The sequence below is a fragment of the Nymphalis io genome, chromosome 13 (assembly GCF_905147045.1).
Source record: "Nymphalis io chromosome 13, ilAglIoxx1.1, whole genome shotgun sequence".
Taxonomy (NCBI): Eukaryota; Metazoa; Arthropoda; class Insecta; order Lepidoptera; family Nymphalidae; genus Nymphalis; species Nymphalis io.
This window is the reverse complement of record NC_065900.1, coordinates 12,949,299-12,971,600: the sequence shown is the minus strand read 5'-3', so window position 1 is coordinate 12,971,600 and position 22,302 is coordinate 12,949,299. Positions and strand designations below refer to the sequence as shown.

Below are 22,302 nucleotides of genomic sequence, written 5' to 3'. Positions count from 1 at the left end.
ATGATATTCCAAACCGAACAGTGGTAGCTTTATATATGGGATAATCCTGTAAAATGACCATCGAGGACTAATTACCATGATGATTTCCTTCAGAATTAATATGGCGGTCACTCTTAACGGAAATTTCAGTTGCGGAGAACGCATAAGAGTGCGACGTGCATATATATATATGTGTGTGTGTAAACTCAGGTGCACTCCCTATTCCTCATAATTCGATTGGAAGACGAATCAGTCACGATTGGAAAGAGTTTAAGCGCAGGACCGGCGGCTTTACCTGCTGTACGGAACGGTTCCAAGGTTGGTGACGCATTGGCAATGTTAGGAATAGTTAATATTTTTTACAGTGCCAATGTTTATGGTGACCACTTACTATCAGGTCGCCCATTTGTCCGCCCACCTACATATTACATAAAAAAAAAAAACAAAAAAATATACAGAGGCGTCTGCTTGAGATTCGCGATTGATCACTGGGTTATATCTGCTTTTTAAGTCTACCTTAGAAACAAAGCAGGAATTTATTCGCAAGTTTTTTTTTATGTTTTTAATGTTTTCTGTTTTTAATAATTTAAATACAATAAGCAAATCTTACGTTGGAACGATTGTTGCACGAAGAACATATATTTTTTACGGTTTACTATTGTGTTGAAACTACAAAAAGCTTACATTATTAAAATTTTAAATAATTATTACGTGATTAGCATAATCTATAATTAAGCATTTTTTGTAGACTTTTGTTTACAGCTTTTTCATGTCAATGTTTGACGATTATTTGTCTAAACACAAATTATGCCGAGTATCGGATACGCGGAGCCCGTCATAGGCGACAAATGGACTGTGACGTCATCCCTCCAGATGAGCAGCACAAGAAAATCACTTGAATTTATTTTTGTTGGAAATTTTTGCTAAATCTGATTGTCTGTAATTGTTTTTATATTATATCTCTGTATCTCGTTTTATTATTTGTTGTAAAATAATGCATAAAATAAAATATATAAATATAAATTGCATAAAAGTCGAGATGGCCTAATCTTAACCGATGATCGTGGGTTCAAACCCGAGCAACAACCACTGAATTTTCATGTGCTTAATTTGTGTTTATGATTCATCTTGTGCTTGACGGTGAAGGAAAACATCGTGAGGAAACCTGCATGTGTCTGATTTTATTGAAATTCTGCCACATGTGTATTCTACCAACCCGCATTGGAGCAGCGTGGTGGAATAAGCTCCAAACCTTCTCCTCAAAAGAGAGAGGAGGCCTTAGCCCAGAAGTGGGACATTAACAGGCTGTTACTGTATAATAATGCATTTTCTTATTTGTTACTTTGATGTATAAATTAATTGTGTGGATGCCATCGTTCTTTTCCAAGGTTTAGCATTATTAGGTGTGTCGAGTATGTTTAAAAGATTTTTGAGATTGGTGTTACCGTGTTACAAATATCATAATTTTATTGTTGTAAATAATTTTTAACTTAGCTTAAAAACGCAGCCTAAAGACATCCAGCGCCATCTATTAGCACACAAAGTAGTATACGTATGTAGAAGATTACCTGTACAATGAATATATGACAGTGTTTAAAAACTAATCAAATAAAACATTAAATGTTTCGGTTAAATTTTATTAAAATAAACAACAACAATTTGTTACAATAACAACGATTGTACTTTCGTTTGAAATTAAATTAAACTAAATGTTACTGCTGTTAACTAAGTTAAATAAATTAATTAATATTATCACAGTGATACTAAGTACTTTTTATATTTTACTAAAACACATATTTGACTGACTAAAGCATTTTCTTACAATTTGTATTTCAGGGTGCAATAAGTTGCTAACAACGACGAATTGCATATAATTATTTCTATTGGGATATTTTAACATGGCAGACATTATATAAACATAAAATTAAAGTTGAAAATAAGATAACTGTATAAACAAATATATTTATATAAACAAGTTGATAATGCGAGTATCAACGGCTAACCAAATACACGATCAAAACACCAACATACATAGAAATGACATAATATTTGGAAACGTCACGTGGTCAACGTTAAAAATGATAGGTGATTGAAAAACGATTCTAATAGAACACCTGCCACAGTCCTGGCGGTCCTGACTCCTGACCAAGATGCCGTTATAGATATATAATATACTCATGTTACTTAAGCATGTTGTTTGTTAACTTTACTTGGGTACCAGCCACATACCACATATTCTACGGCCAAACAGAGATTGTTGTGTTTCGGAAGAGTGAGTGAGCCAATGCAAGTACTTCATGCACTCTTTTCTTTACCTAATACGATACGAATAAATTATATTATTCTTAAATTTAATATAGTATTAATAATTAATAAAATTTCTAGACAATATCATATTGCTGTACAATGGTGGGTTATTACATATTTATTACAATTGATTTGTAATGAATAAATGTTGATAAGCATATGGATTTTCATTCACAGAGAATGACTGAGAATACGTTTGTAGTAATGTTTTACATTATAACAAATTTTATACGTATTTGAACCGTTGTACACACACAACATCTTATGTGCCATATAATACCTATCGGGTTACTACACGTTCATATAAACTGGTTTCATTTTATGTATTCGTAAATAAGCGATCGCCGTATTTCGAATTTTCTATATTTTTATAAAACCCGTTAAATAACTTTGTTTTTTTAAATTATTATTATAATCTGATAATATTATTCATTCTTCATAATCAGATGTTTTATTTACATACGGTAGGTAATTTTGTTAGTATAAGAAACGAGATTTACGGCCTTATAATTAAACTTCTTTATTGTCCCTTTAGTTAAAAACTCTTTTTGTCATCATTGATTTGACATTAAAAAAAATGAAAAACTTAATAAATTCTTAAATTATCATATTTTATAGGTAATGACATTAATATTTAATAATAATCAAATGATTAGCTAAATTAATTTAAACTATGATTTGACATAAAAGTAAAAATTACAGATGATTAGAAAATACAAATGAGAATAATTCAGTTTGTCCATTATATATTTTGGTGATAAGTTTATCAAATGTGTTGTATAATAATTAATCCGTCTGTTTAAGCCCAAGCCATATAGGCTTTTTCTAAAATATCACAAATAAAATTAAAAAAAAATATAGTAATCGCCTAAATCATCTAAGAAATTATTTTTATTAAACTTATATATAACAATAATTTTATAATATTTCTTTGATAAATTTATGATAACAAAAATAAACAAACACGATTTAAGTGAAATTAAGCTTCTGTTTAAGTTATTAATAATTTTGTCCTTGCTTATAATAATACCTATATTCGCGAATTACATAAGTATTTCTATGGACTCGTAAGTCGTAGGCAGAAGGCATTCATATTATAATCCATATTTTCATGGAAATTTGGAAGAAGAATAAATATAAAAAAATGGATTTTAATTTTAAATATTAAAAATGCCGCATGTACGATGTTTTTATTATATAAATTCTTTCTAGATAAATCTAATCTAACAGCTAGTGTTGCATACACACTGTTCTAGCGCCTCGACTGCAGACTTCGCTCGCAACTGTGCCTGTCTTCTCAAATGTTTTAGCTTTCTTCGAGAATGAAGAAGTAAATCCTTGTAGAATCTTCTAGAATGAAGAATATCGTCTTTGACTCTATTTAATTCGAAAAGAGCTAGACGCCTCCATCGTATCATTCTTGGCGTGGTCTGAAAAAGAAACGGTTTGTTTACAGAATACACTACTAGATGGCGCTGATTCACAACGTCGCGTTTCTACATCGCGATGGCTAGATGTTCGAGAATCGAATGAGGTCCCCGCCGTTCTCAGCAGTCGTTACTCTGGTTTCCCTTCAAAACGTATAAATCTTTCGCCTTTTACTAAAGATTTCCGTGGAGGGGAACACTCAAATGAGTCTAAACATATTTTTGAAGCTTTGTGCATTAGCGCAAGGTTAATAAGTCTTTCAAACAAATCTTATGTAATATATAACATTGCTTGCAATAAACCTTATAATTATAGTGATATTGGTATTTGGTCAAATATACATTATAATTAGTTGACTATGTATAAAATGGTATTTCGGCTTACTTATATTACAGCTACAGTGGTTCAAAATTTCAAATCAAATCCAGCGAGCTTAGATATATTGTTGATTTTTTGTGACATTTTGTTTTTAACTAACGAATAAGTTAATCGTTTTGTAACTTGTCTTGTACCGCAGTTTCCAAAACAATTTAGTTGTTCAGCTTTTACTTTGAAAATTTTATATATCTAAGAAATAATTACTGAACTGAGCTACAATTGATGTTGTTTTATAAAAGTGAATTGGTTTTAATACCGGTGTTTCCGATCGTGAAAAAATTAAAATCCGACTACTCACTTCGCACGGTACTCCACAACCTCTCATTATTTTTTCACATCTTCTCAAGTAATCTTCGCTCTGAAATTATAAAAAATAAAACGTAAATTAGAAAATGTATATATGTTTAAAAAAAAAAACATTTTTATAACGCATAATTCTACACAATTTCATCGGTCGGGTAGTTAAGAAAGCGTAACAAATAAATTAATAATCAAATTGACTTCCGCATGTATAATTTTAGTTAGCATTGGAAGTGTAAAATAATTATATCACCTTATTGAGATGCATACGGAATACGATCATGTGCCCCAGGAAGAATTTGTGGTGGTTCTCTCCGTTGAAGCTGGCGGCGCGATTCGAGTCGAAAATGACCTTCTTCATATGTTTTTCGAATTCATCACGACAGGCTCTGGACTGAAAAATGTACATTCAAATTTTATTACGGTCAGCAGATTGGTCTCTGGATGGTTAAGTCTCCTGACTTTGAACATTGATCGGATCGTACTGCGATGCCATAATTACGATATTTGAATGAATTAATTAATGATTAATTTCGATTTTACGTCATGTCCATTGGTCAGGTCATGTATGCGCTCAATAAGCCCTAATCATGAGCGGTGACATTTCCGACTAGGGATGTCCAATACGAGATTTTCATATTATAAGATGGTTTTTGTTTAGATCAGTGTCAACTGTGAACAAAACTTTTGCTGAAAAAAACTTTCTTACAAATAAAAAATATCGTAAACACATTTAACAACTTTACGATTGTGATACGAGAAATCGATATAAAGGAATACGATAATATTGCGTATCGATACGGTTAAGATGCGATATATCGATACAATATACTACATCCATATCGCCGACTGACACTGGTATCTTAGGAGATGGTATCTCTCTCATTGGCTTACTCATTTTATATGGTATGACTTGAAAGTTCTGTTTGGAGGTGGAACAAATCGAAATTATACTTTATTCATATGAGTAGTTAGAAAAATTTTTGAATCGACATTTTACAATAAAAGAAAATTGACATTTATAACGGTTTAAGACAATGTAACCAACCTTATGACATAAGTATTATTTTAAATTTTGTTTAGCGGGTGATCACTGAAACAATGCCGTCTTCTTCTTACGAATGTCAATTCAGTAATGACAGAAAGAGATAAATCAATGTTTAAATAAACAGCTGCTGAGCAACGTTTATAAGTGAGATATATTTATAACATCTGAAAGGAAGTAATTTATTCGTTACTTAATTCACGTGACGAGCTCATCTCACTCCTATTGTGTCGTATCGACAGTTTGTATGTATGTTTGGAACTGCTTGCTTTTCGATCTTGACAATCAAGTATTATTAAAATCACGTGTTCCGTGACGACACTGGGTGTGTATTATTCATATATTAACATAGTAATAATAATATCTTGGGACATTTTTCACACACGGCCATCTGATCCCAAATTAAGCTTGTACAGAGGAAACTATCTTGTACTATGGAAACCAGACAACTTATATACTACATATACTATTTTTCTTTTGTAAATACATACTATACAGATAATTACACCCAGACTCGGGACAAACAGACATGTTCATGCACACAAATATCTGTCCTGGGTGGGAATCGAATCCACAACCTTCGGCGTGAAAGGCAAGCGTCCACCAACCACGCCAACCGGCTCGTCAAACATAACGAGAAGCTGGGGTTGTTCAGTGGCTAATACACGAATTTTAATCCAAAATTATGTGTTTAAATCCGGGCAAGTAATAATTCTTGTGTTTTTTATTCATCTCATGCTCGGCTGTGACGGATAAATTGGTGAAAAAACCTGTAGATTTAGAATAAGAGTCTGACACATGTGTCACCAGACCCCAAACGGAAACCTCACGAGGAGAGGCTTTTAACCAGTTTTAGCAGTGGGACATTTACAATAGAGTACCTATCGCTATTGTTTTTTACTTCAACACAATAAAACTAATTGTTATGTATTTTTAATATCGATGTTTGTATTAACACACAAGTTCATGTCATTGAACTTGCGCAGCTTCAACGCTACAGCTGTGACGTCCCTTGAAATATCATATGCATTGATAAATAACATATTGTAAAACGATCGTTTATTGTAAACAATTAATTTAATTAGTATTTAAATTGATAGCCTTTCAATATAATGACAATCTTAATCAATTTCCATCTTTGTAATGAAATTGCCAAGATTTATTGCAAAGATTTGCCGCCTTCACTTAAGCTAACGGGTAATTTTATCTCAATAATATTAAGTACTAAGCTTGATTTGATAATATAGATTATAAATTCGGAATAATTGTTTATTTATATGCTTTGATACTTATTACAGTCAAACAATAATAAGCCTTATTCTAAGCCCTGTAAGTCCACGGATATATATACGATGTTTTTAATATTTGTGATTTTACATATTAGTCTATAACTAACATATAATTGATTCCAATCATAACATTGATCCATTCATGACCTTTATTTGCAGAAATTGGCGATTTTTGATGTCTAAACGCACTTATTGTGTCATACCTAAATTTTAATTAATTTAACGTGTTTTTTAATTTATACAGTTAATATATTTAGTATAAAAAATGTAGTTGTTTTTAATTCTCAAATCCTAAGTAACAATAATATTTTATGTTAAGTCCAAATAACGCATGAGAAGAACCCTGCACAAACGGTTGTGAGCGAGCGATTAGGGGTTGGGTATCAACCTCTGTTATTCAGGTGTATCAGGTATTCTATTGTTTAACATTAATACTTTGTATTATTGTATATTGTAATGACATACACACACACACACACACACACACACACACACACACACACACACACACACACACACAGACACACTATGGAACACAGGGGCCCATAATTGTGTGTAAGTGTAATTATATATTATATGTCAAGGTTGACAGTCTTTGAAAAAGCGTGTGACCACGTGTTTCAGCAGTCAATGATCAGCATCAGGAAAAGAAAATACTTTGACCTGAGAAGAACTGGCGGCGAAAGAAACTCGGCGGGTGTTTTTTCTTGTCAGATTATGTATTTATTAATATTGTTGAAAGTTATGGGAGTTACACATTTAGTGTTTGCTTGTTATGTAGTTGTACATATGTCGGCACCGTGAAGGCTTCTCGTATAGTTCCATAAAAACACAATAGGCCCGCGAGTAGTAAGATATTTGTTTAGCAAAAATATTTGCCGGCATTGCAAGAACAAATTATCTAGTTCTTAACAAAAAATAATATATCGAAAATTGAATTTCTAAGTATTTAGCGTGATCCTTGCTTGACTAGAGTACGGGAAATCGGTCAACTACATTCTTATCATGTCTATGAATGTACATAATTTGTTGTAATTTGAACTTTATCACGTAAGCCATAAGGAAATGTTTTTTTTATTAGCGAATGTAGTAATTGAAAAGTAATTGCTAGTGAATTCGTCATTACATATGTTTATAACACGAATAAAAAACTGATTCCTTACGTAATCGTATAGACCTCGTGCAAAAGTACATCTTTATTGCTTATATTGAAGCATTGCATTTGTTCTTTGTGTGGAGCTTTGTGGGAGCTCGGTTGGGCTTAGAATTTGCTAGAAACTTAGAAGAGTTGACTTCCGAGTTATAGTGAGAGTTGGTGGCACATAGTGATGATAAGGATAGTTCATATTTCTTACAGTCTAAGGGCGGTGGTGGCCCTTTCAGGTGACTTATTTGCCGGTCTGTCTGCCGATTTAAATTAAAAAAAAAACTCTACTAAGTGTAGAGTATATACGGAACGTAGGTGGCGACATCCTTGGTGTAAGCATCGGTGGCGGAATTTGCAAATACCCGAACGTGTATTAAGTTAATTATTAAATAATATTGCAGCAAGTATTTCAATATATATATAAAAGCAAACTCGCAAATATATAAGTAATCGATATTGTAATTACATATTAGACAAATTAATTAATAATATTAAATCAGCTATTTATATCGAAAGTAATAGTTTTTTTATGATGAATGACCCTTAAATCAAGGTTCACATAATATAGGTGTTAATGACTTGGCATAAGTCTGTTCGTGTTATTCCTTTGATCTTAAATTTGTTAGGATAGTAAAAACAATTACGTGCTTCCGTGTTATATTACATTGTGCGAATATTACATTCGTTTCAGGGTCGGATATAATGTTCTCGTATAGACAACGCTTCTTATTGTTAAGTTTATATGTCGTAAACTCTATTTAGACTAGCTGATCCTTGACTGCCTCGTTGGTCTAGTGATTTGATGTAAGGCCGCAGACCCGGCCGGCCCTGGGGTTTCCCAGGTCGACCCAATAAAAAGTTATCGGATTTTTCTGTCGAAAATTCTCAGTAGCATCCCGGAGTCTGAAAATTGGAGGTGTGTACACTCCCATTATGAATGTGAGGGAAGAGAGAGTGCACACACTTGTGCACTATAATATCTCCTGCGCATCTCTCTTGAGATTGGCCGCCGTGGACGAAATCGGTCTGGAGGACATTATTATTATTACTAGTCGATCAGCGCGGTTTCACGCGTCAACCTGCTGACTGCTCCGCGTACAAGCTTTCCTTATAATTGATTAACAAATGCAAAATTATTTGTTACGATGAATGATTTCATTTGATTATCACGTGGATCTAGATATCTACTAGACAATTCTCTCATATGTGTTCTCTTTTGTATATATTTGGCAGAGGCAGAATATTTTGCGCTCAACTAACGTGGATACACGGCAGAAAAAGAAAAATTAAACATTTATTTCAATACGAACCGTAGCCCTTAAGAACAGTCAGCTTGGTTGTCGAGAAGCTTAATGGATCCGAAAGTTAATGGTTGCGTTGCTTAATTTAATATATGTAGACTATATAATACGCGTTTGTAGTACCTCAGAATTAAATTTTAAAAATATTTAAAAAAAAAGTTTGCATTTTCGTTATTTTTTATTTTGTTTTGTAATATGTACTTGAGTTTACATTTGCATAACATATTAATAAAACTATTGTTTACCTATTTGTAGTTCTTATGTAAATTTATTGAGTAACATCTATGTTACATATCTTTTCTTTAAATCGTTTTTAGTTATTATTTAATGTGCTCGACGTCTCCTGTAATTGAATAAGTGCACATGTTATACCAAGATGCAACGTATTCGTGTGTATCCTTTGTTGGAGATGCTAATTAATAAATAAATACTCTTGATGAGTGGGCGGTACCTACCCACACGAGCTTGCACAAAGCCCTACAACCAGTATAAACTTTCGGTGTATCTTTCTATTATTTAGATTGTTTAATAGTTTTTTTTCAGGCTCTCGTTTATCGCGTGTTACATTACATTACAGGGGCACTGTGAGTGGACAGGAAGAGCGGTTAATTCTAGCGTCCCATTACACGTGTTTTATACGTTAGTGCCGTAGTATGTATATCATATCGGATATCGTACAGTACAGTACAGTACAGTAACAGCCTGTTAATATCCCACTGCTGGGCCAAGGCCTCCTCTCCCTTTTGAGGAGAAGGTTTGGAGCTTATTCCATCACGCTGCTCCAATGCGGGTTGATAGAATACACATGTGGCAGAATTTCAATGAAATTAGACACATGCAGGTTTCCTCACGATGTTTTCCTTCACCGTCAAGCACGAGATGAATTATAAACTCAAATTAAGCCCATGAAAATTCAGTGGTGCTTGCCCGGGTTTGAACCCACGATCGTCGGTTAAGATTCACGCGTTCTAACCACTAGGCCATCTCGACTCTTCGATATCGTACGGGTTACTTAAATTCTATAAGTTGTAACTTTTCAAGTCTCCGGATTTTCCGTTCCTTGAAGTACGGATTATTGTTAGGATTAATAGTCTCATAACTCGGGCCTTTCAATTCGAGACTCGATATACATTTTCCTGATGATGTTGATATTTACAAAAGGTGTATTACATTTTATTCTGTCACGCATATTTACAAAACTTTTCACTACACTATATATATATATATATATATATATATATATATAGTGTAGTGTATATATATATATATATATATATATATATATATATATATATATATATATATATATATACTAAGTCTTATTTTACATTAAAGGTTTTATTTTAAAAAATAACGATTTACAATTTCTTTACTAAATCTCTATAAATTTATAAATATAAAATATTATTATATAAAAAGTAGGAATAAAAACATTTTTTTTTAAAATAACATGAAATGCTTCTAAACAACGACAAGACTTTTAACATTAATCGAGGTAAACCTCAATTATTTTTTTTGATTTATAGTTCAATAAAAGATGTTGATTAAGTACTAAAATGGTTATTTTGTTAATGCACCAAAAATCATTATCGTGAAAAGTCTCGAAGTCTTGGGATGTCCCGGGACTTCCACTATAGCATGTCTCGAGATCCGAAAGTTTGGTCCGAAAATGCTGAGACTTCTCAAACAGTACTGGCAACGGTGATATCTTCCTAACCGGTTGCGGTCACGGTAACAACTCTCAAGGTAGATTGACCAGCTGTGCACGACATAGTGAACCAGTGTTTGCGTATATATAAGTGCACTATCTATTCTCATACTCTTTCCCCTCCGACTACGTCCTGAGCCGAGGTGCGATCTCGTAGGAGACATCCTCAGGATGGACGTCATGTAGAGCCCGAGACGGCTCAAAATTCAAGGCGGAGTCTAGTACTCGCCCCAATGCCCGGTGACGCTGTAAAGGCCAATAGGGCCAACAGCACACATTCAATCAGGAAAAAAAAAAAATCTCATACTCTCGCATCCGATGGGATCTCGTGATCCGAACTCTTTTCTGTACCTTAAGAAAGAGTTCAATTTAAACGGGTTTACATGCTTTTCTAGACACGGGAGTGTGAAACAGATTTGGGGCTATTGTGAATTTTTCGACGAAGAAACCCTGTAACATTTAATTGTTTAGAGCCAAGATGAACCTAGTACGCCACGATCCTCTATGGTCCGGTTCTATGTATCCATTACTGTGACGTTCGTTCCTGCTGTATTCCTCTTAGTGAGTATTCACGTTAAGCGAGCCATTGATACCCGGATCTCGTAAATGTCACTTATAGCTCGTTAGAAACAGCATTGTTCAGACTTGAGACAGAGAAGCTAATTTATTACCGTTATATATAACGTTGCGTCCTGCTCTTGTCAAGTAGCTGTTATACTGAAGCCATTGTTATTTATTTATTTATTAGGTCAGTACCGCCTATAGACTGACAATGTAAGAAATATAACTATCCCTTACATCGCCAATGCGTCACCAAAATTTATAACTAAGATGTTATGTGTCTTGTGCCTGTAGTTGTACTGACTCACTCACTCTTCAAAACGGAACACAATAATAACTACTACTACTACTAAGTACTAACTGTTGATGTTTGGCGGAAGAATAAATAAGAGTGGGTGGTACCTACCCATTGTTTGCACAAAGACCTACCAGTCACTATCAAGTAGTATATGTATATAAGAATAAATAAGTAGATATTTAATTTTTTGCCTGTATGAAACAGTAACTACGTATTGAATTTCTCGCCGGTTCTTCCCCGTTGAAACTACATTCCGAACTGGTATAAGCTTCACGTTTCATTAGTCTTCTAAATTACTTGTAAGTACTGAGAATAAAACATAATATTAATTTGATATCCCAACAAATATTATAAATTTGTTACGCTTTCAGGTCTTAACTATCCATTCGATCATCATAAAATTTTGCCTACACGTAGTCATGGATACAGCAACAGGACGTAGGGTACCTAACGCTTCATAAATGACTGTTTGATACTGTAATCATTAATAATGTCCTCCAGAGGGATTTCGGCAACGGCGGCCAATCTCAAGAATGATAAGCCAACTGCGCAGGAGATATTATAGGGCACAAGTGCACTCTTTATTCCCTAAATCTTATAATCCGATGGGACGGCAATCCGACACGACCGGAAAGAGTTCAGGCGCAGTGTCAACGGCTTTACGTGCTTTCCGAGGCACGGGAGTGAACAAACTTTCAACTTCCAGACGGGTTGCTACTGAGAATTTTCTGACAGAAAACCCCAATAACTTTTTATTGGCCCGACCTGGGGGTCCTCCGGGCCTGCGGCCTTACATCAAGCCACTAGACCAACGAGGCAGTCAATGTAATCATTATCCTATATACATATCGTGAGCTCGACAAACACACACAAAATCTGTCTAATTTTGTGTCTCATTTAACAAGTCATCAAGTAACATGTATTTCTGAGCTGTTGTAAGAGGTTACCTTCATTGCATCAACATAATGTATAAACTAACATTACAGTACGAGCCCTTGACTCGTCTGCGGATCAAGGGATAAATCGTAAAGATATACAATAAAATACATCGTAAATAATATTGCGTTAACTTTGATATAACATTTTAATTGATTTGATGAATTTATGAAAATAAATTAAAGTCATTAAAATTGCACAATGAGAGCATTAAAATTATTTACAGAAAAATAACCTTATTTCAATGACGATTCGGTAGGTTGTACATCATTTATAACATTATAAAAATGTTGCATCTCATTTTATTATCCTTGTAACGAGTACGAGGGTGCAAAAATTTATTTGAACCCGTTAATATATAGCGATTTGAAAATATTTTATGCATGTGCTTTATATGTAGTAACGATCTCGAATTTTTGAGTCAGTGCCATCTAGTGAAATTTTTAATAAGCTATATTATAATATTAATGCCAGAATATATGTGTAACACCTTAGATCTTAAATATATTTGAGTAATAATAATGCAAAAATATTAACTCCTATTTCATTTGATTTTCGGGTTTATTTTTGTCCCACGTCGGGCGCCACTGTTACATTTCGATAAAATAAAATGTTCTAGGATATCAAATATCCTCATTCGCTCTTTTATATCACGTATACAATTTTTATCAAAAGTTTGTTGTACACAAACAAAATATAAATTAATAAATTTAATATGAGACATTTATGAGGCAAAACGAATTTGTTATAATAACAATAAATACGACATCCATATTCAATACGATGATTTAACTTAACAGTAGATAACATGTTACAAATTGATCTAAAACGATGCAATCTGACAATAAAATGATATTGTATTCGGATATTGGAGTAAATGAAACGTAATAAACGAAATTGTTGTGAAAATAAATGATAGGGCATAATCTTTCATTAGTTACTTCTAAGTTTTTAAGTTGTAAATAGGTTTATCAAAAGCTTAAGCCTTAAAATGTATTTTTCTCCAATTGGTAATTGGTGGTCTCCAAATGAATTTAATTGTCATTTGGCACATGATGAAGCAATCTTTTTTAAAGAAACGTAGGCAGGTTATATATTGTCAATATTATATTGTTAAGATGTTTCGTCTGTCGTGATGCCATTTTTAACCTTGTAACAAGTACAAGGCTTCAAAAATTTGTTATAGATTTCTTATGCACTTAAGGGTACCGTATGCGTATACTCTTTGAAGAGAAAGCAGAGTAAGGACTTGTTAGTGCAGAAAATCTAGCCATCGCGATGTAGAAACTCGATGTTTTGAGTCAGCGCCATCTAGTGTCAGTTTTAAAAAAGCTATGTTTTTATACATGTGGCGTAAAAAGCTTCATTTGAGAGTCCATACTGCCTCGACAAGAATCGAAATTTTGACTTATATATATCGCATAATCACTGCACAGTCGCAGTTATCTCGCTAGCGCGAGTAAGTGACGCAGCTAAGGAATACGGTAACTTACAGTATTACGCAAACTTACGGTCGTGTAAGCTAGACTTATGTAACAAAATATATCGGGTAAATAAATATAGAAAAATATACATATCCTATTCAAGAATAATATCTATATAAGGCGATGAAAAGGTTGAAAAATGATAAAAATATTTAAATGTGTAATTTAAATACCTTTGGTAGGGAAGTTTTATTTTATAATATAAAAGGAGCAATCCATTTATGTACATACATATTACATAAACTAGCTGTGCCCACGGTTTAACACGCGTATAGAAATCACTAAGAGCAGACTTCTAATACGATTAGTATATCCAAGACTTTTAGTTTTATTTTCGTACCCGGATCTAGATAGTACAGTAACAGCCTGTTAATGTCCCACTGCTGGGCTAAGGCCTCCTCTCCCTTTTTTTGAGGAGAAGGTTTGGATCTAATTCCACCACGCTACTCCAATGCAGGTTGGTCGAATACACATGCAGGTTTTCTCACGATGTTTTCCTTCACCGTCAAGCATGCGATGAATTATTAACACAAATTAAATTAAGAACATGAAAATTCAGTGGTGCTTGCCCGGGCTTGAACCCACGATCATCGGTTAAGATTCACGCGTTCTAACCACTGGGCCATCTCGGCTTTTCTAGATAGTGCAAGAAACAATTGGTCATGAGAAAAACAGCAATGCCTTAAATCTATTCCGACATAATTGAATGTCTTTCCCTATACTTACTGGTTATGTTGCCCTAGGGTGCGGTGAAAATCAATAAATACTAATCCACGAAATTACAACCAAAGAATGTTTTATAAACTGAAATATTATAAACCTGCTCTTAGTGATTTCTTTAAGTTATACGCGGGCACAGCTAATTTGATTATATAACTTGACCTTTTTAATAAGTCTTCGTATTTCGGTTGAAAAATATGAGTCACTTTCCGTATCACAAACTAGACAAACTTAAAAGAGTAACAAGTAGACATTCAGACAGACTTTCGCATTCACTGTTTAGGTTATAAGTAGTGATGTCTATTATTCAATATCATATCTATATATCGTTGGTCTAGTGGCTACATGTAATGCCGCAGATAAGGAGTTTCTGGGTTCAATTTCCAGGTCGGGCCAATAAAAAGTTATTGAGTTTTTATATCTCAGTGGCAGCCCGGAATCTGGAAGTTGGAAGTGTGTACACTCCCATGCCTCGGAAAGCACCTGAACTCTTACCGGACGTGTCGGAATGCCGTCCTGTCGGATTATGAGAGTGAGGGAATAGAGAATTCACCTGTGTTTGCGCACACACTTGTGCACTATAATATCTCCTGCGTAGTTGGCTAATCTCTCTTGAGATTGGCCGCCGTGACCGAAATCGGTCTGAAGGACATTATTACATGACACAATCATTATTTCAAAAAACTTATAATAATGACCTATATATAATCTAATGGATTATTCATTAATATGCTTAAAATAGTTGATATCCGGTCAATGTTGGCACGGCGTCCATTACTGATATAAATGAAACATGTATACAACAATTGATCATTGAATCCCGCTATTACATACTTGGTGGTAGGGCTTCGTGCAAACCCGTCTGTGTAGGATACTTCAAAACAGCAGTATTTAGTATTGTTGTGTTACGGTTTGAAAGTTGAGTATAACAACGGGCTTAAGGGGAATAACAAATTTTACTGGTGGTAGGGCTTTGTGCATTCTCGTCTGGGTAGGTACCACCCACTCACCAGATATTCTACCGCGGAGCAACAATACTTGATATTGCTGTGTTCCGGTTTAAAGGGTGAGTGAGCCAGTGTAATTCAGGCACAAGGGACATAAAATCTTAGTTTCCAAGGTTGGTGGCGCATTGGCTATGTAAGCGATGGTTGACATTTCTCACAATGCCAATGTCTAAGGGCGTTGGTGACCACTTACCATCAGGTGGCCCATATGCTCGGCACAATCTGGCTTAAAACTCATCTGCTAGATTAGAAATTATAATTTATATCAATTAGTAGTTACTAGCTAGTAACTCATATCTGAGTTATTATTTCCCATGTGAAAAGTATTGTTATATGTAAGTGATATATGTTATATGTAAATAAAACATTATATATAATACGACGTAAATGAGAGCCAAAGAAAGATGTGTCATAGATAATGAGAATCAAATGAAAGTAATTATGTCATTACTATAAATACGTTCGTTGAAGATTAATTAAATAGTGTCTACCTTTGATATCGCGGTCTATCACTTGCCAATGGAATCGGAATTATATTGGGAGAGTGATTTAGAAGTGACGAGCATACTTATCGTGGCCAATTTCCGCGGTTGTCTAGCGGTTGTAACTTAGCAGCATCATGGGGTTTTAAGCTAGTCCTGCTCACACTTCCGTGCTCCGGATAGCATGTAAAGCCGGTGGTCGTGTCGAAATACCGTCACATCGAACTATGAAAGTGAGGTATAGAGAATGCAGCTGTCATATCTCACACGCTTGTGCGCTTAATGTGTCCTGCTGAGTTATATTCCGTTGTAAAAATTGTCGTGGCCAGTCTGTGAGACCAAAAAATCCGCGCGCTACTTGTTACTGTTAATAAATAATTAAAACAATCTACATAGTTTACATACATAGTTTTATCAAGATAGTATGTTGGCGTTTGGTATTATTTAAATTATTCTAATACACTGATTTTTGGCCTCCTTTCGCAGTGTTATCGACAACTGTTCAAATTGGGATGCATCATAATGAATTTTTATTAGGACAAAAGGGTAAGTTGATAGTAATTTATGTCTTTGTATAAAATTACAATAATTTTATATAATTGTTGCACTCCCAAACGTGATTACCATTATGTAACTTCTGGCTCTCATTACTCCAATTTACTCACACTTAAAAATAAACATCGGCGCACTTCAAGTAATTGTTACTTGATAAATATCTGGTAATTTTATTTACCATCTAGCAAATCGTAAGTTGTTTATGAGCAAAAATAATAGGATTAGATGCTTCATTGATTTTTACCAAGTTATTCAATGATTGTTATAAGTTATGTAAACAGACATCTCTCTTGTCAAAACCAAGGTCGCTTGACCATATTCCCTGAATCCTTAAAATATCATTAAAATCCCTGCACGTATCATTATAATGATTAACCAGTTGCTCCAAGATGATTTCATGTAGATTTTATTGATAAATTCAACAGTAAGCAGCTGTTCTTCGTGCGCGTGCGCATCTGAATCCTTTATGTCGGAATGTTCCCGACCTACATCTAACTAATAGCATTCCTAGTGCTTCTGATACGGATTCCTTTGAAAACTGATCTCGTCTATTATTGATGCGCCCACGGATCAAATGGTATTTTAGAAAGAACGGTAGATAGGTGCGCCACTTAAATTATCGCTTAAGAGATAAAACATGACAGCAATGTTTGAAGTTGTAATATTTGTTAATTGTGAATTTATATGTAGTGCAGTGGTTAGAATATGAGGGTTTTTATCAAGGATGTAAATTTTTAATCCAATCAACCTTCTTATTTTATTTTGTGAGATTTATGAAATATTTTTTGTCTTGTAGCGCCTTTTTTTTTTTTTTTTTTTTTTTTTTTTCTCGCTGGAAAAACACATTTATGTGTTTCCCCCACATAAGGTGGGGGGGTATGTGGGACTCGCCGGCGCTGAAGGCGCCGGAATACCCACTAAAAACCAGCGGTACCCACTCCATCTTGTCGGGGGACGTCACGGGATCGCTTGCGCATACTACCGTGCCGTCCCGACGGTTGGCCCGCTTCTGCGGGCCTCCAAATCCTAGGGGGTACTCGGGGTACAGAGACCCTCTGGCCCCGGCGACACTCACGGCGGGAGGAGAAGCTGCGCATAGCGCTGGCGTCTTCTCCACGGTCTTCTTCGACGAAGCGGGTCAGCGGAGGCACTCTCCTCGCGCTCCCGCTCCGCGGCCTCCTTCTGCGACATGACATTTTCGCAGAAGGAGACCATCTCCATCCAGCACCTTTCGCTACCAAGCATGGCATTTATCACGCTCGGCAGCGAAAGGTCTCCGCCGATTAAAGTCGCCAGGGAAAGGCGCTGAGGCCCCCAAGCGGCACACTCCATCAGAGTGTGGCATGCCGTGTCCGTAGGCGCACCACACTCGTGGCAGGAGGGCGTTACCTCCCGCCTGACTATTCCGTGCAGGTACTTACCGAAGCACCCATGTCCAGTAAGCACCTGAGTCAGTCTGAAGGTCAGTGTGCCGCCTTTTCTCGTTACCCAGCGACTCAAGTGGGGACGGATCGCCTCCACTGTCGCCAGGCCTGCTGATGGGGACCTCAGATCCTCCTCCCACCTGCGAATCAGGGCTTGTTGGGCGAGAGTCCTGATTCGCAGCACCTCCTCCAACCCTGGACGGTCGCCACGCGACCTCACTTCCGCCCGGAACCGGTACACTTCCGCGAGCACCTCCGCCTGGAGCTCCCAAGGCGGATCGCCCGCGAGAAGTGTTGCCGCCGTCCACGACACCGTACGATATCCGCGTGTCACCCTCACCGCTATGATTCTCTGAGGCCTTCGCAAGAGAACCTTGTTCCGAGCGGTGAGAGCGTCCACCCAGATGGGAGCACCGTACAGAGCCATGGACCGCACAACACCGGCGTATAATCGCCGGCATGGCGTTTCCGGCCCTCCTACATTTGGTAGGAGCCGGCTTAAGGCAGCAGCAGCGTTGATGAGCTTCGGGCCAAGTTGGACAAAATGCTGCCCGAAGCTCCATCTTCCGTCCAGGGTCAGGCCCAGATACTTCATGTGGGCCTGCACCTTAATCACCGTCCCCTGGACGGTTATAAACGCCCCTCGAGGGGGGCCTCGACGTGGACCGTGGAATAAGAGGGCCTCCGTTTTTGAGATGGAGACCCTCAAGCCCAACATTCCTATGCGGTCCACTGTGAGCGACGTACCGACTTCGGCCAGGCGAGCCGCCTCCTGATAATTCCGCCCTGTCGCCGTGATGAGAGTGTCGTCCGCATAGCACAACACCCCCATTCTGGGAAGGACGGATGTCCGCAGGAGCCAGTCGAAGCCAACGTTCCACAGAATTGGGCCGAGAACTGACCCCTGTGGAACGCCACAGCCTACCCGACGCCGGACAAGACGCCCATCGCCCCCCTCCCAGAGGACTACCCGGTCCTGGAGGTATGCCCCCAACAGCCTCCTGAGATAGGAAGGCACCCCGTGGTATCGGAGTGCCTCCCCAATAGTCTCGAAAGGAAGACTATTGAAGGCGTTCGCAACATCTATCGATACCGCCAGAACTACGTCCCCTCGGGCCACCGCATCCGTGGTCCGGGTTTTCAGGGCGTCCAGGGCGTCGATAGTTGATCGACCCGCCCTGAACCCGTACTGAGCCTCTGACAGACCCGGCCCCACCTCGTCGAGGTGCTGAATAAGACGGGCAGCGAGAATTTTTTCGAAGAATTTGCCCGTCTCGTTCAGCAGCACAATCGGCCTGTATGCCGAGGAAGAATCTGGCGGTCGACCTTGCTTTGGCAACAAGACCAACTTTCCCTCTTTCCAAGGCTTCGGAAACTGCCCGCTGCACAGACATTGGTCGAACAGCTCCCGAAGCCTTACGCCTAGGTATTCCAGAGCGTCACATAGAACACGCCCTGGAATCCCGTCTGGGCCCGGCGCAGTGTTTTTGGCCCTCAAGCGGTCGAGGGCCACCTCCATCTCCCGCTCCGTGATCAGTGGTGGAGCCACTGTGTCGTCAATCATAGAGCGAGGGACCATCTGTGGAGGGACATGCTCACCTGGATGGGGGAAAAGTTCCCCGACCAGGCGCAGGAGGAGATCCGATGACATTGTCTCTGTCACGGGGGCACCCTGCGTGCGGAATTTTCCACGCACACCGCGGAACGGACGCCCCCAGGGGTCCCGGTTCAGGCCCGCCAGTAGTTCTTCCCTAGCTTTCTCCTTGGCCTGACTTATCGCCAGCTGTAGGTCTTTTTTCAGCTGACGATAAGCGGCCAATAGCTGTCCCTCCAAGTCCGCATCAAAACCGTTGCGCCTCCTACAACGGACGTAAGCCCTTCGCGCCCGGCTGCACGTCGCCCGAAGCTCTGCTATTTCGGGCGACCACCAATACACCTGCCGGCGCGGAGCTCTATGCCGGAACCCAGGCATGGCAGCATCGCAGACCTCTTTGAGGGCACTGCGCATGTGGCCCGCTAGCTCTTCTGCACTGGCGCCCTCCCACCTTCCTGTGGAACCCCATCGCTGTACGATGGCAGCCTCCCTGGCCAGCTCACGATCTAGCTGGCTAAGAGACCACCTTGGAAGCGTGGTTGGCACCCTAGAGGGTTCCACCGACCTGCGAGAGGTAGAGATCTCAAACCGGATGTACCTGTGGTCCGACAGAGTCTCCACCTCCTCCTCTACTCTCCAATTCAACACTCTGCGTGCTACAACATGGGTGGCGAAAGAGAGATCCACCACGGACCCCCCCTGTTGCCGCACGCACGTGTAAACCTGCCCCCTGTTGAGTAGGGACAGGCTGGAGAGAAGTGCCCACACCTGAATAGCCCTTCCTCGCGGATTCGTGGCAGGGTTGCCCCAGGCACGTGACTTAGCATTGAAGTCGCCCAAGACCAGTATCGGCCTCGGTGACTGCCTGGCCACCGCAGCTCTGATCGAGCCGAGATAAATCTCGAACTCCGCCAGGCCGCGGTTGGGAGAGAAGTACGTACCCACAACAACGAATTCTCTCCACCCTGCCACTACGTAACCCGAGCCCCTCTCAATGAGTGAGAGAGAACTCGTTTCACTCCGGGTAGTAACCACCACGGTGCCGTCCAAGTCTCCTAACCAGTTAGGTAGGGGAGGGACATAATATGGCTCGCAGGCCACAGCCAGGTCGATCTGCCACTCCGCCATGGACTGCAGCAGCAGGTCCTGCGCCGCGGCGCAGTGGTTGACGTTCGTCTGGAGGAACTTTATGTTTGTGCTCATGTTGACATTGAAGCTTCCTCCTCGGCCTGGCGCCGTCCGACATTGGTGGTAGTCTGGGTGCCTAAGACCACCGTACCCTTTGTGATGGGGGGGTTGCACTCCCCTGATCCCATCACGTGCCCAGAGGGCTTGCCAGCGTCTGCGCACACAGCACAGCGCAGTTTCTCGGTACAGCCCGCCGACTTGTGGCCATCTACGCCACACCGGAAGCATAGACCCCCCCGTTCCGCTTTGGATGGGCAAAGCACCTTCGTGTGGCCAAGGCCCATACACTTGAAGCAGCGCAAAGGGCGCTGCTCCAATACGCATACCTTGGCCGAGCTCCATCCTACGAGGAGGCGACCGGCATCTGATATCTTCTTCGCCGCTGTGAGAGGACAGGTGACGCGGACCATTCCCATATATCCGGGACCACGCTGCAACACTCCGCATCTGACTGAGTCAGGGGAGCAGTTCCCTGCACGAGCAACTGCAGCGACCAATTTATCTTTGGTGACGGAATCATCCAATCCCGTCACCTTAAGGTCCACTCGCTTTACAGGTCGAACGACGCTTGCGACACCATCCAGCACAGTGCGGAGCTTCTCAGCAAGCTTATCCGCCTGCTCCGCCTGTGCTTTCGGCAGCTCGAGGAGTCTGGCTCCCGTCGCCGATCGTCGGACCCTAAGGCCGCCACAGATTCCAATATCCTGAAGCTTAACGCCCTGCTCCGCGCGCTCCAGGATGTGAGCGTATGTAACGCCCTTCTCCTGCGCATCCGGCTGCAGAGTGACCATTACTGCAGCCCTGCGAGGAGCAACCAGCCTCGGTTTGGCCACCGGCGGAGCCTTCGCCACTGTTGATGGTACTGTGGCGGACGCTGCGGCCGAGGGGGAAGCCTTTTTCTTCTTTCCCTTTTTAACCACGGTGGACCATGATGTCTCCTGGGCCTCCCGTGGTTGGGACTCCGACGTGGTCGGGGTGGCTGATAGGCACGTAGTCGGTGCCAGCGGGACTGACTCGACTGCAGGCACCCGTTTCGGCGCCTGTGCGGGTTTCGGTGGTGGGGTCGGATGGACCACTTGCGCGTATGTAGGTGCAGTTTTCTGCACTACAGCCTGTTTCTTGTCCGCGGCCAGAGGGGGACGGAGCACTTTAGCTGGAAGGAGACGGTCCT

The 22,302-nt window shown here is 39.3% G+C and overlaps 1 protein-coding gene and 1 non-coding gene across 2 annotated transcripts in view; one reads left to right on the top strand and one right to left on the bottom strand.

The window, feature by feature from the left end:
- Positions 1-3,377: 3,377 nt before the first annotated feature.
- The window catches only part of LOC126773034 (uncharacterized), a 31,095-nt gene continuing 12,170 nt past the window's right edge, over positions 3,378-22,302 (bottom strand). The window contains exons 3-5 of the mRNA XM_050493655.1: positions 4,646-4,786; positions 4,391-4,450; positions 3,378-3,716 (exon numbers count right to left, since the gene is read on the bottom strand). Of these exons, the coding sequence (XP_050349612.1) occupies positions 3,510-3,716; positions 4,391-4,450; positions 4,646-4,786 (408 nt within the window). The 3' untranslated portion in view covers positions 3,378-3,509. The remainder of the gene's footprint in view (positions 3,717-4,390; positions 4,451-4,645; positions 4,787-22,302) is intronic.
- On the top strand, positions 3,844-3,962 carry LOC126773094 (U5 spliceosomal RNA). The gene has a single exon (XR_007669715.1). It is a non-coding gene; the product is annotated as a U5 spliceosomal RNA (small nuclear RNA).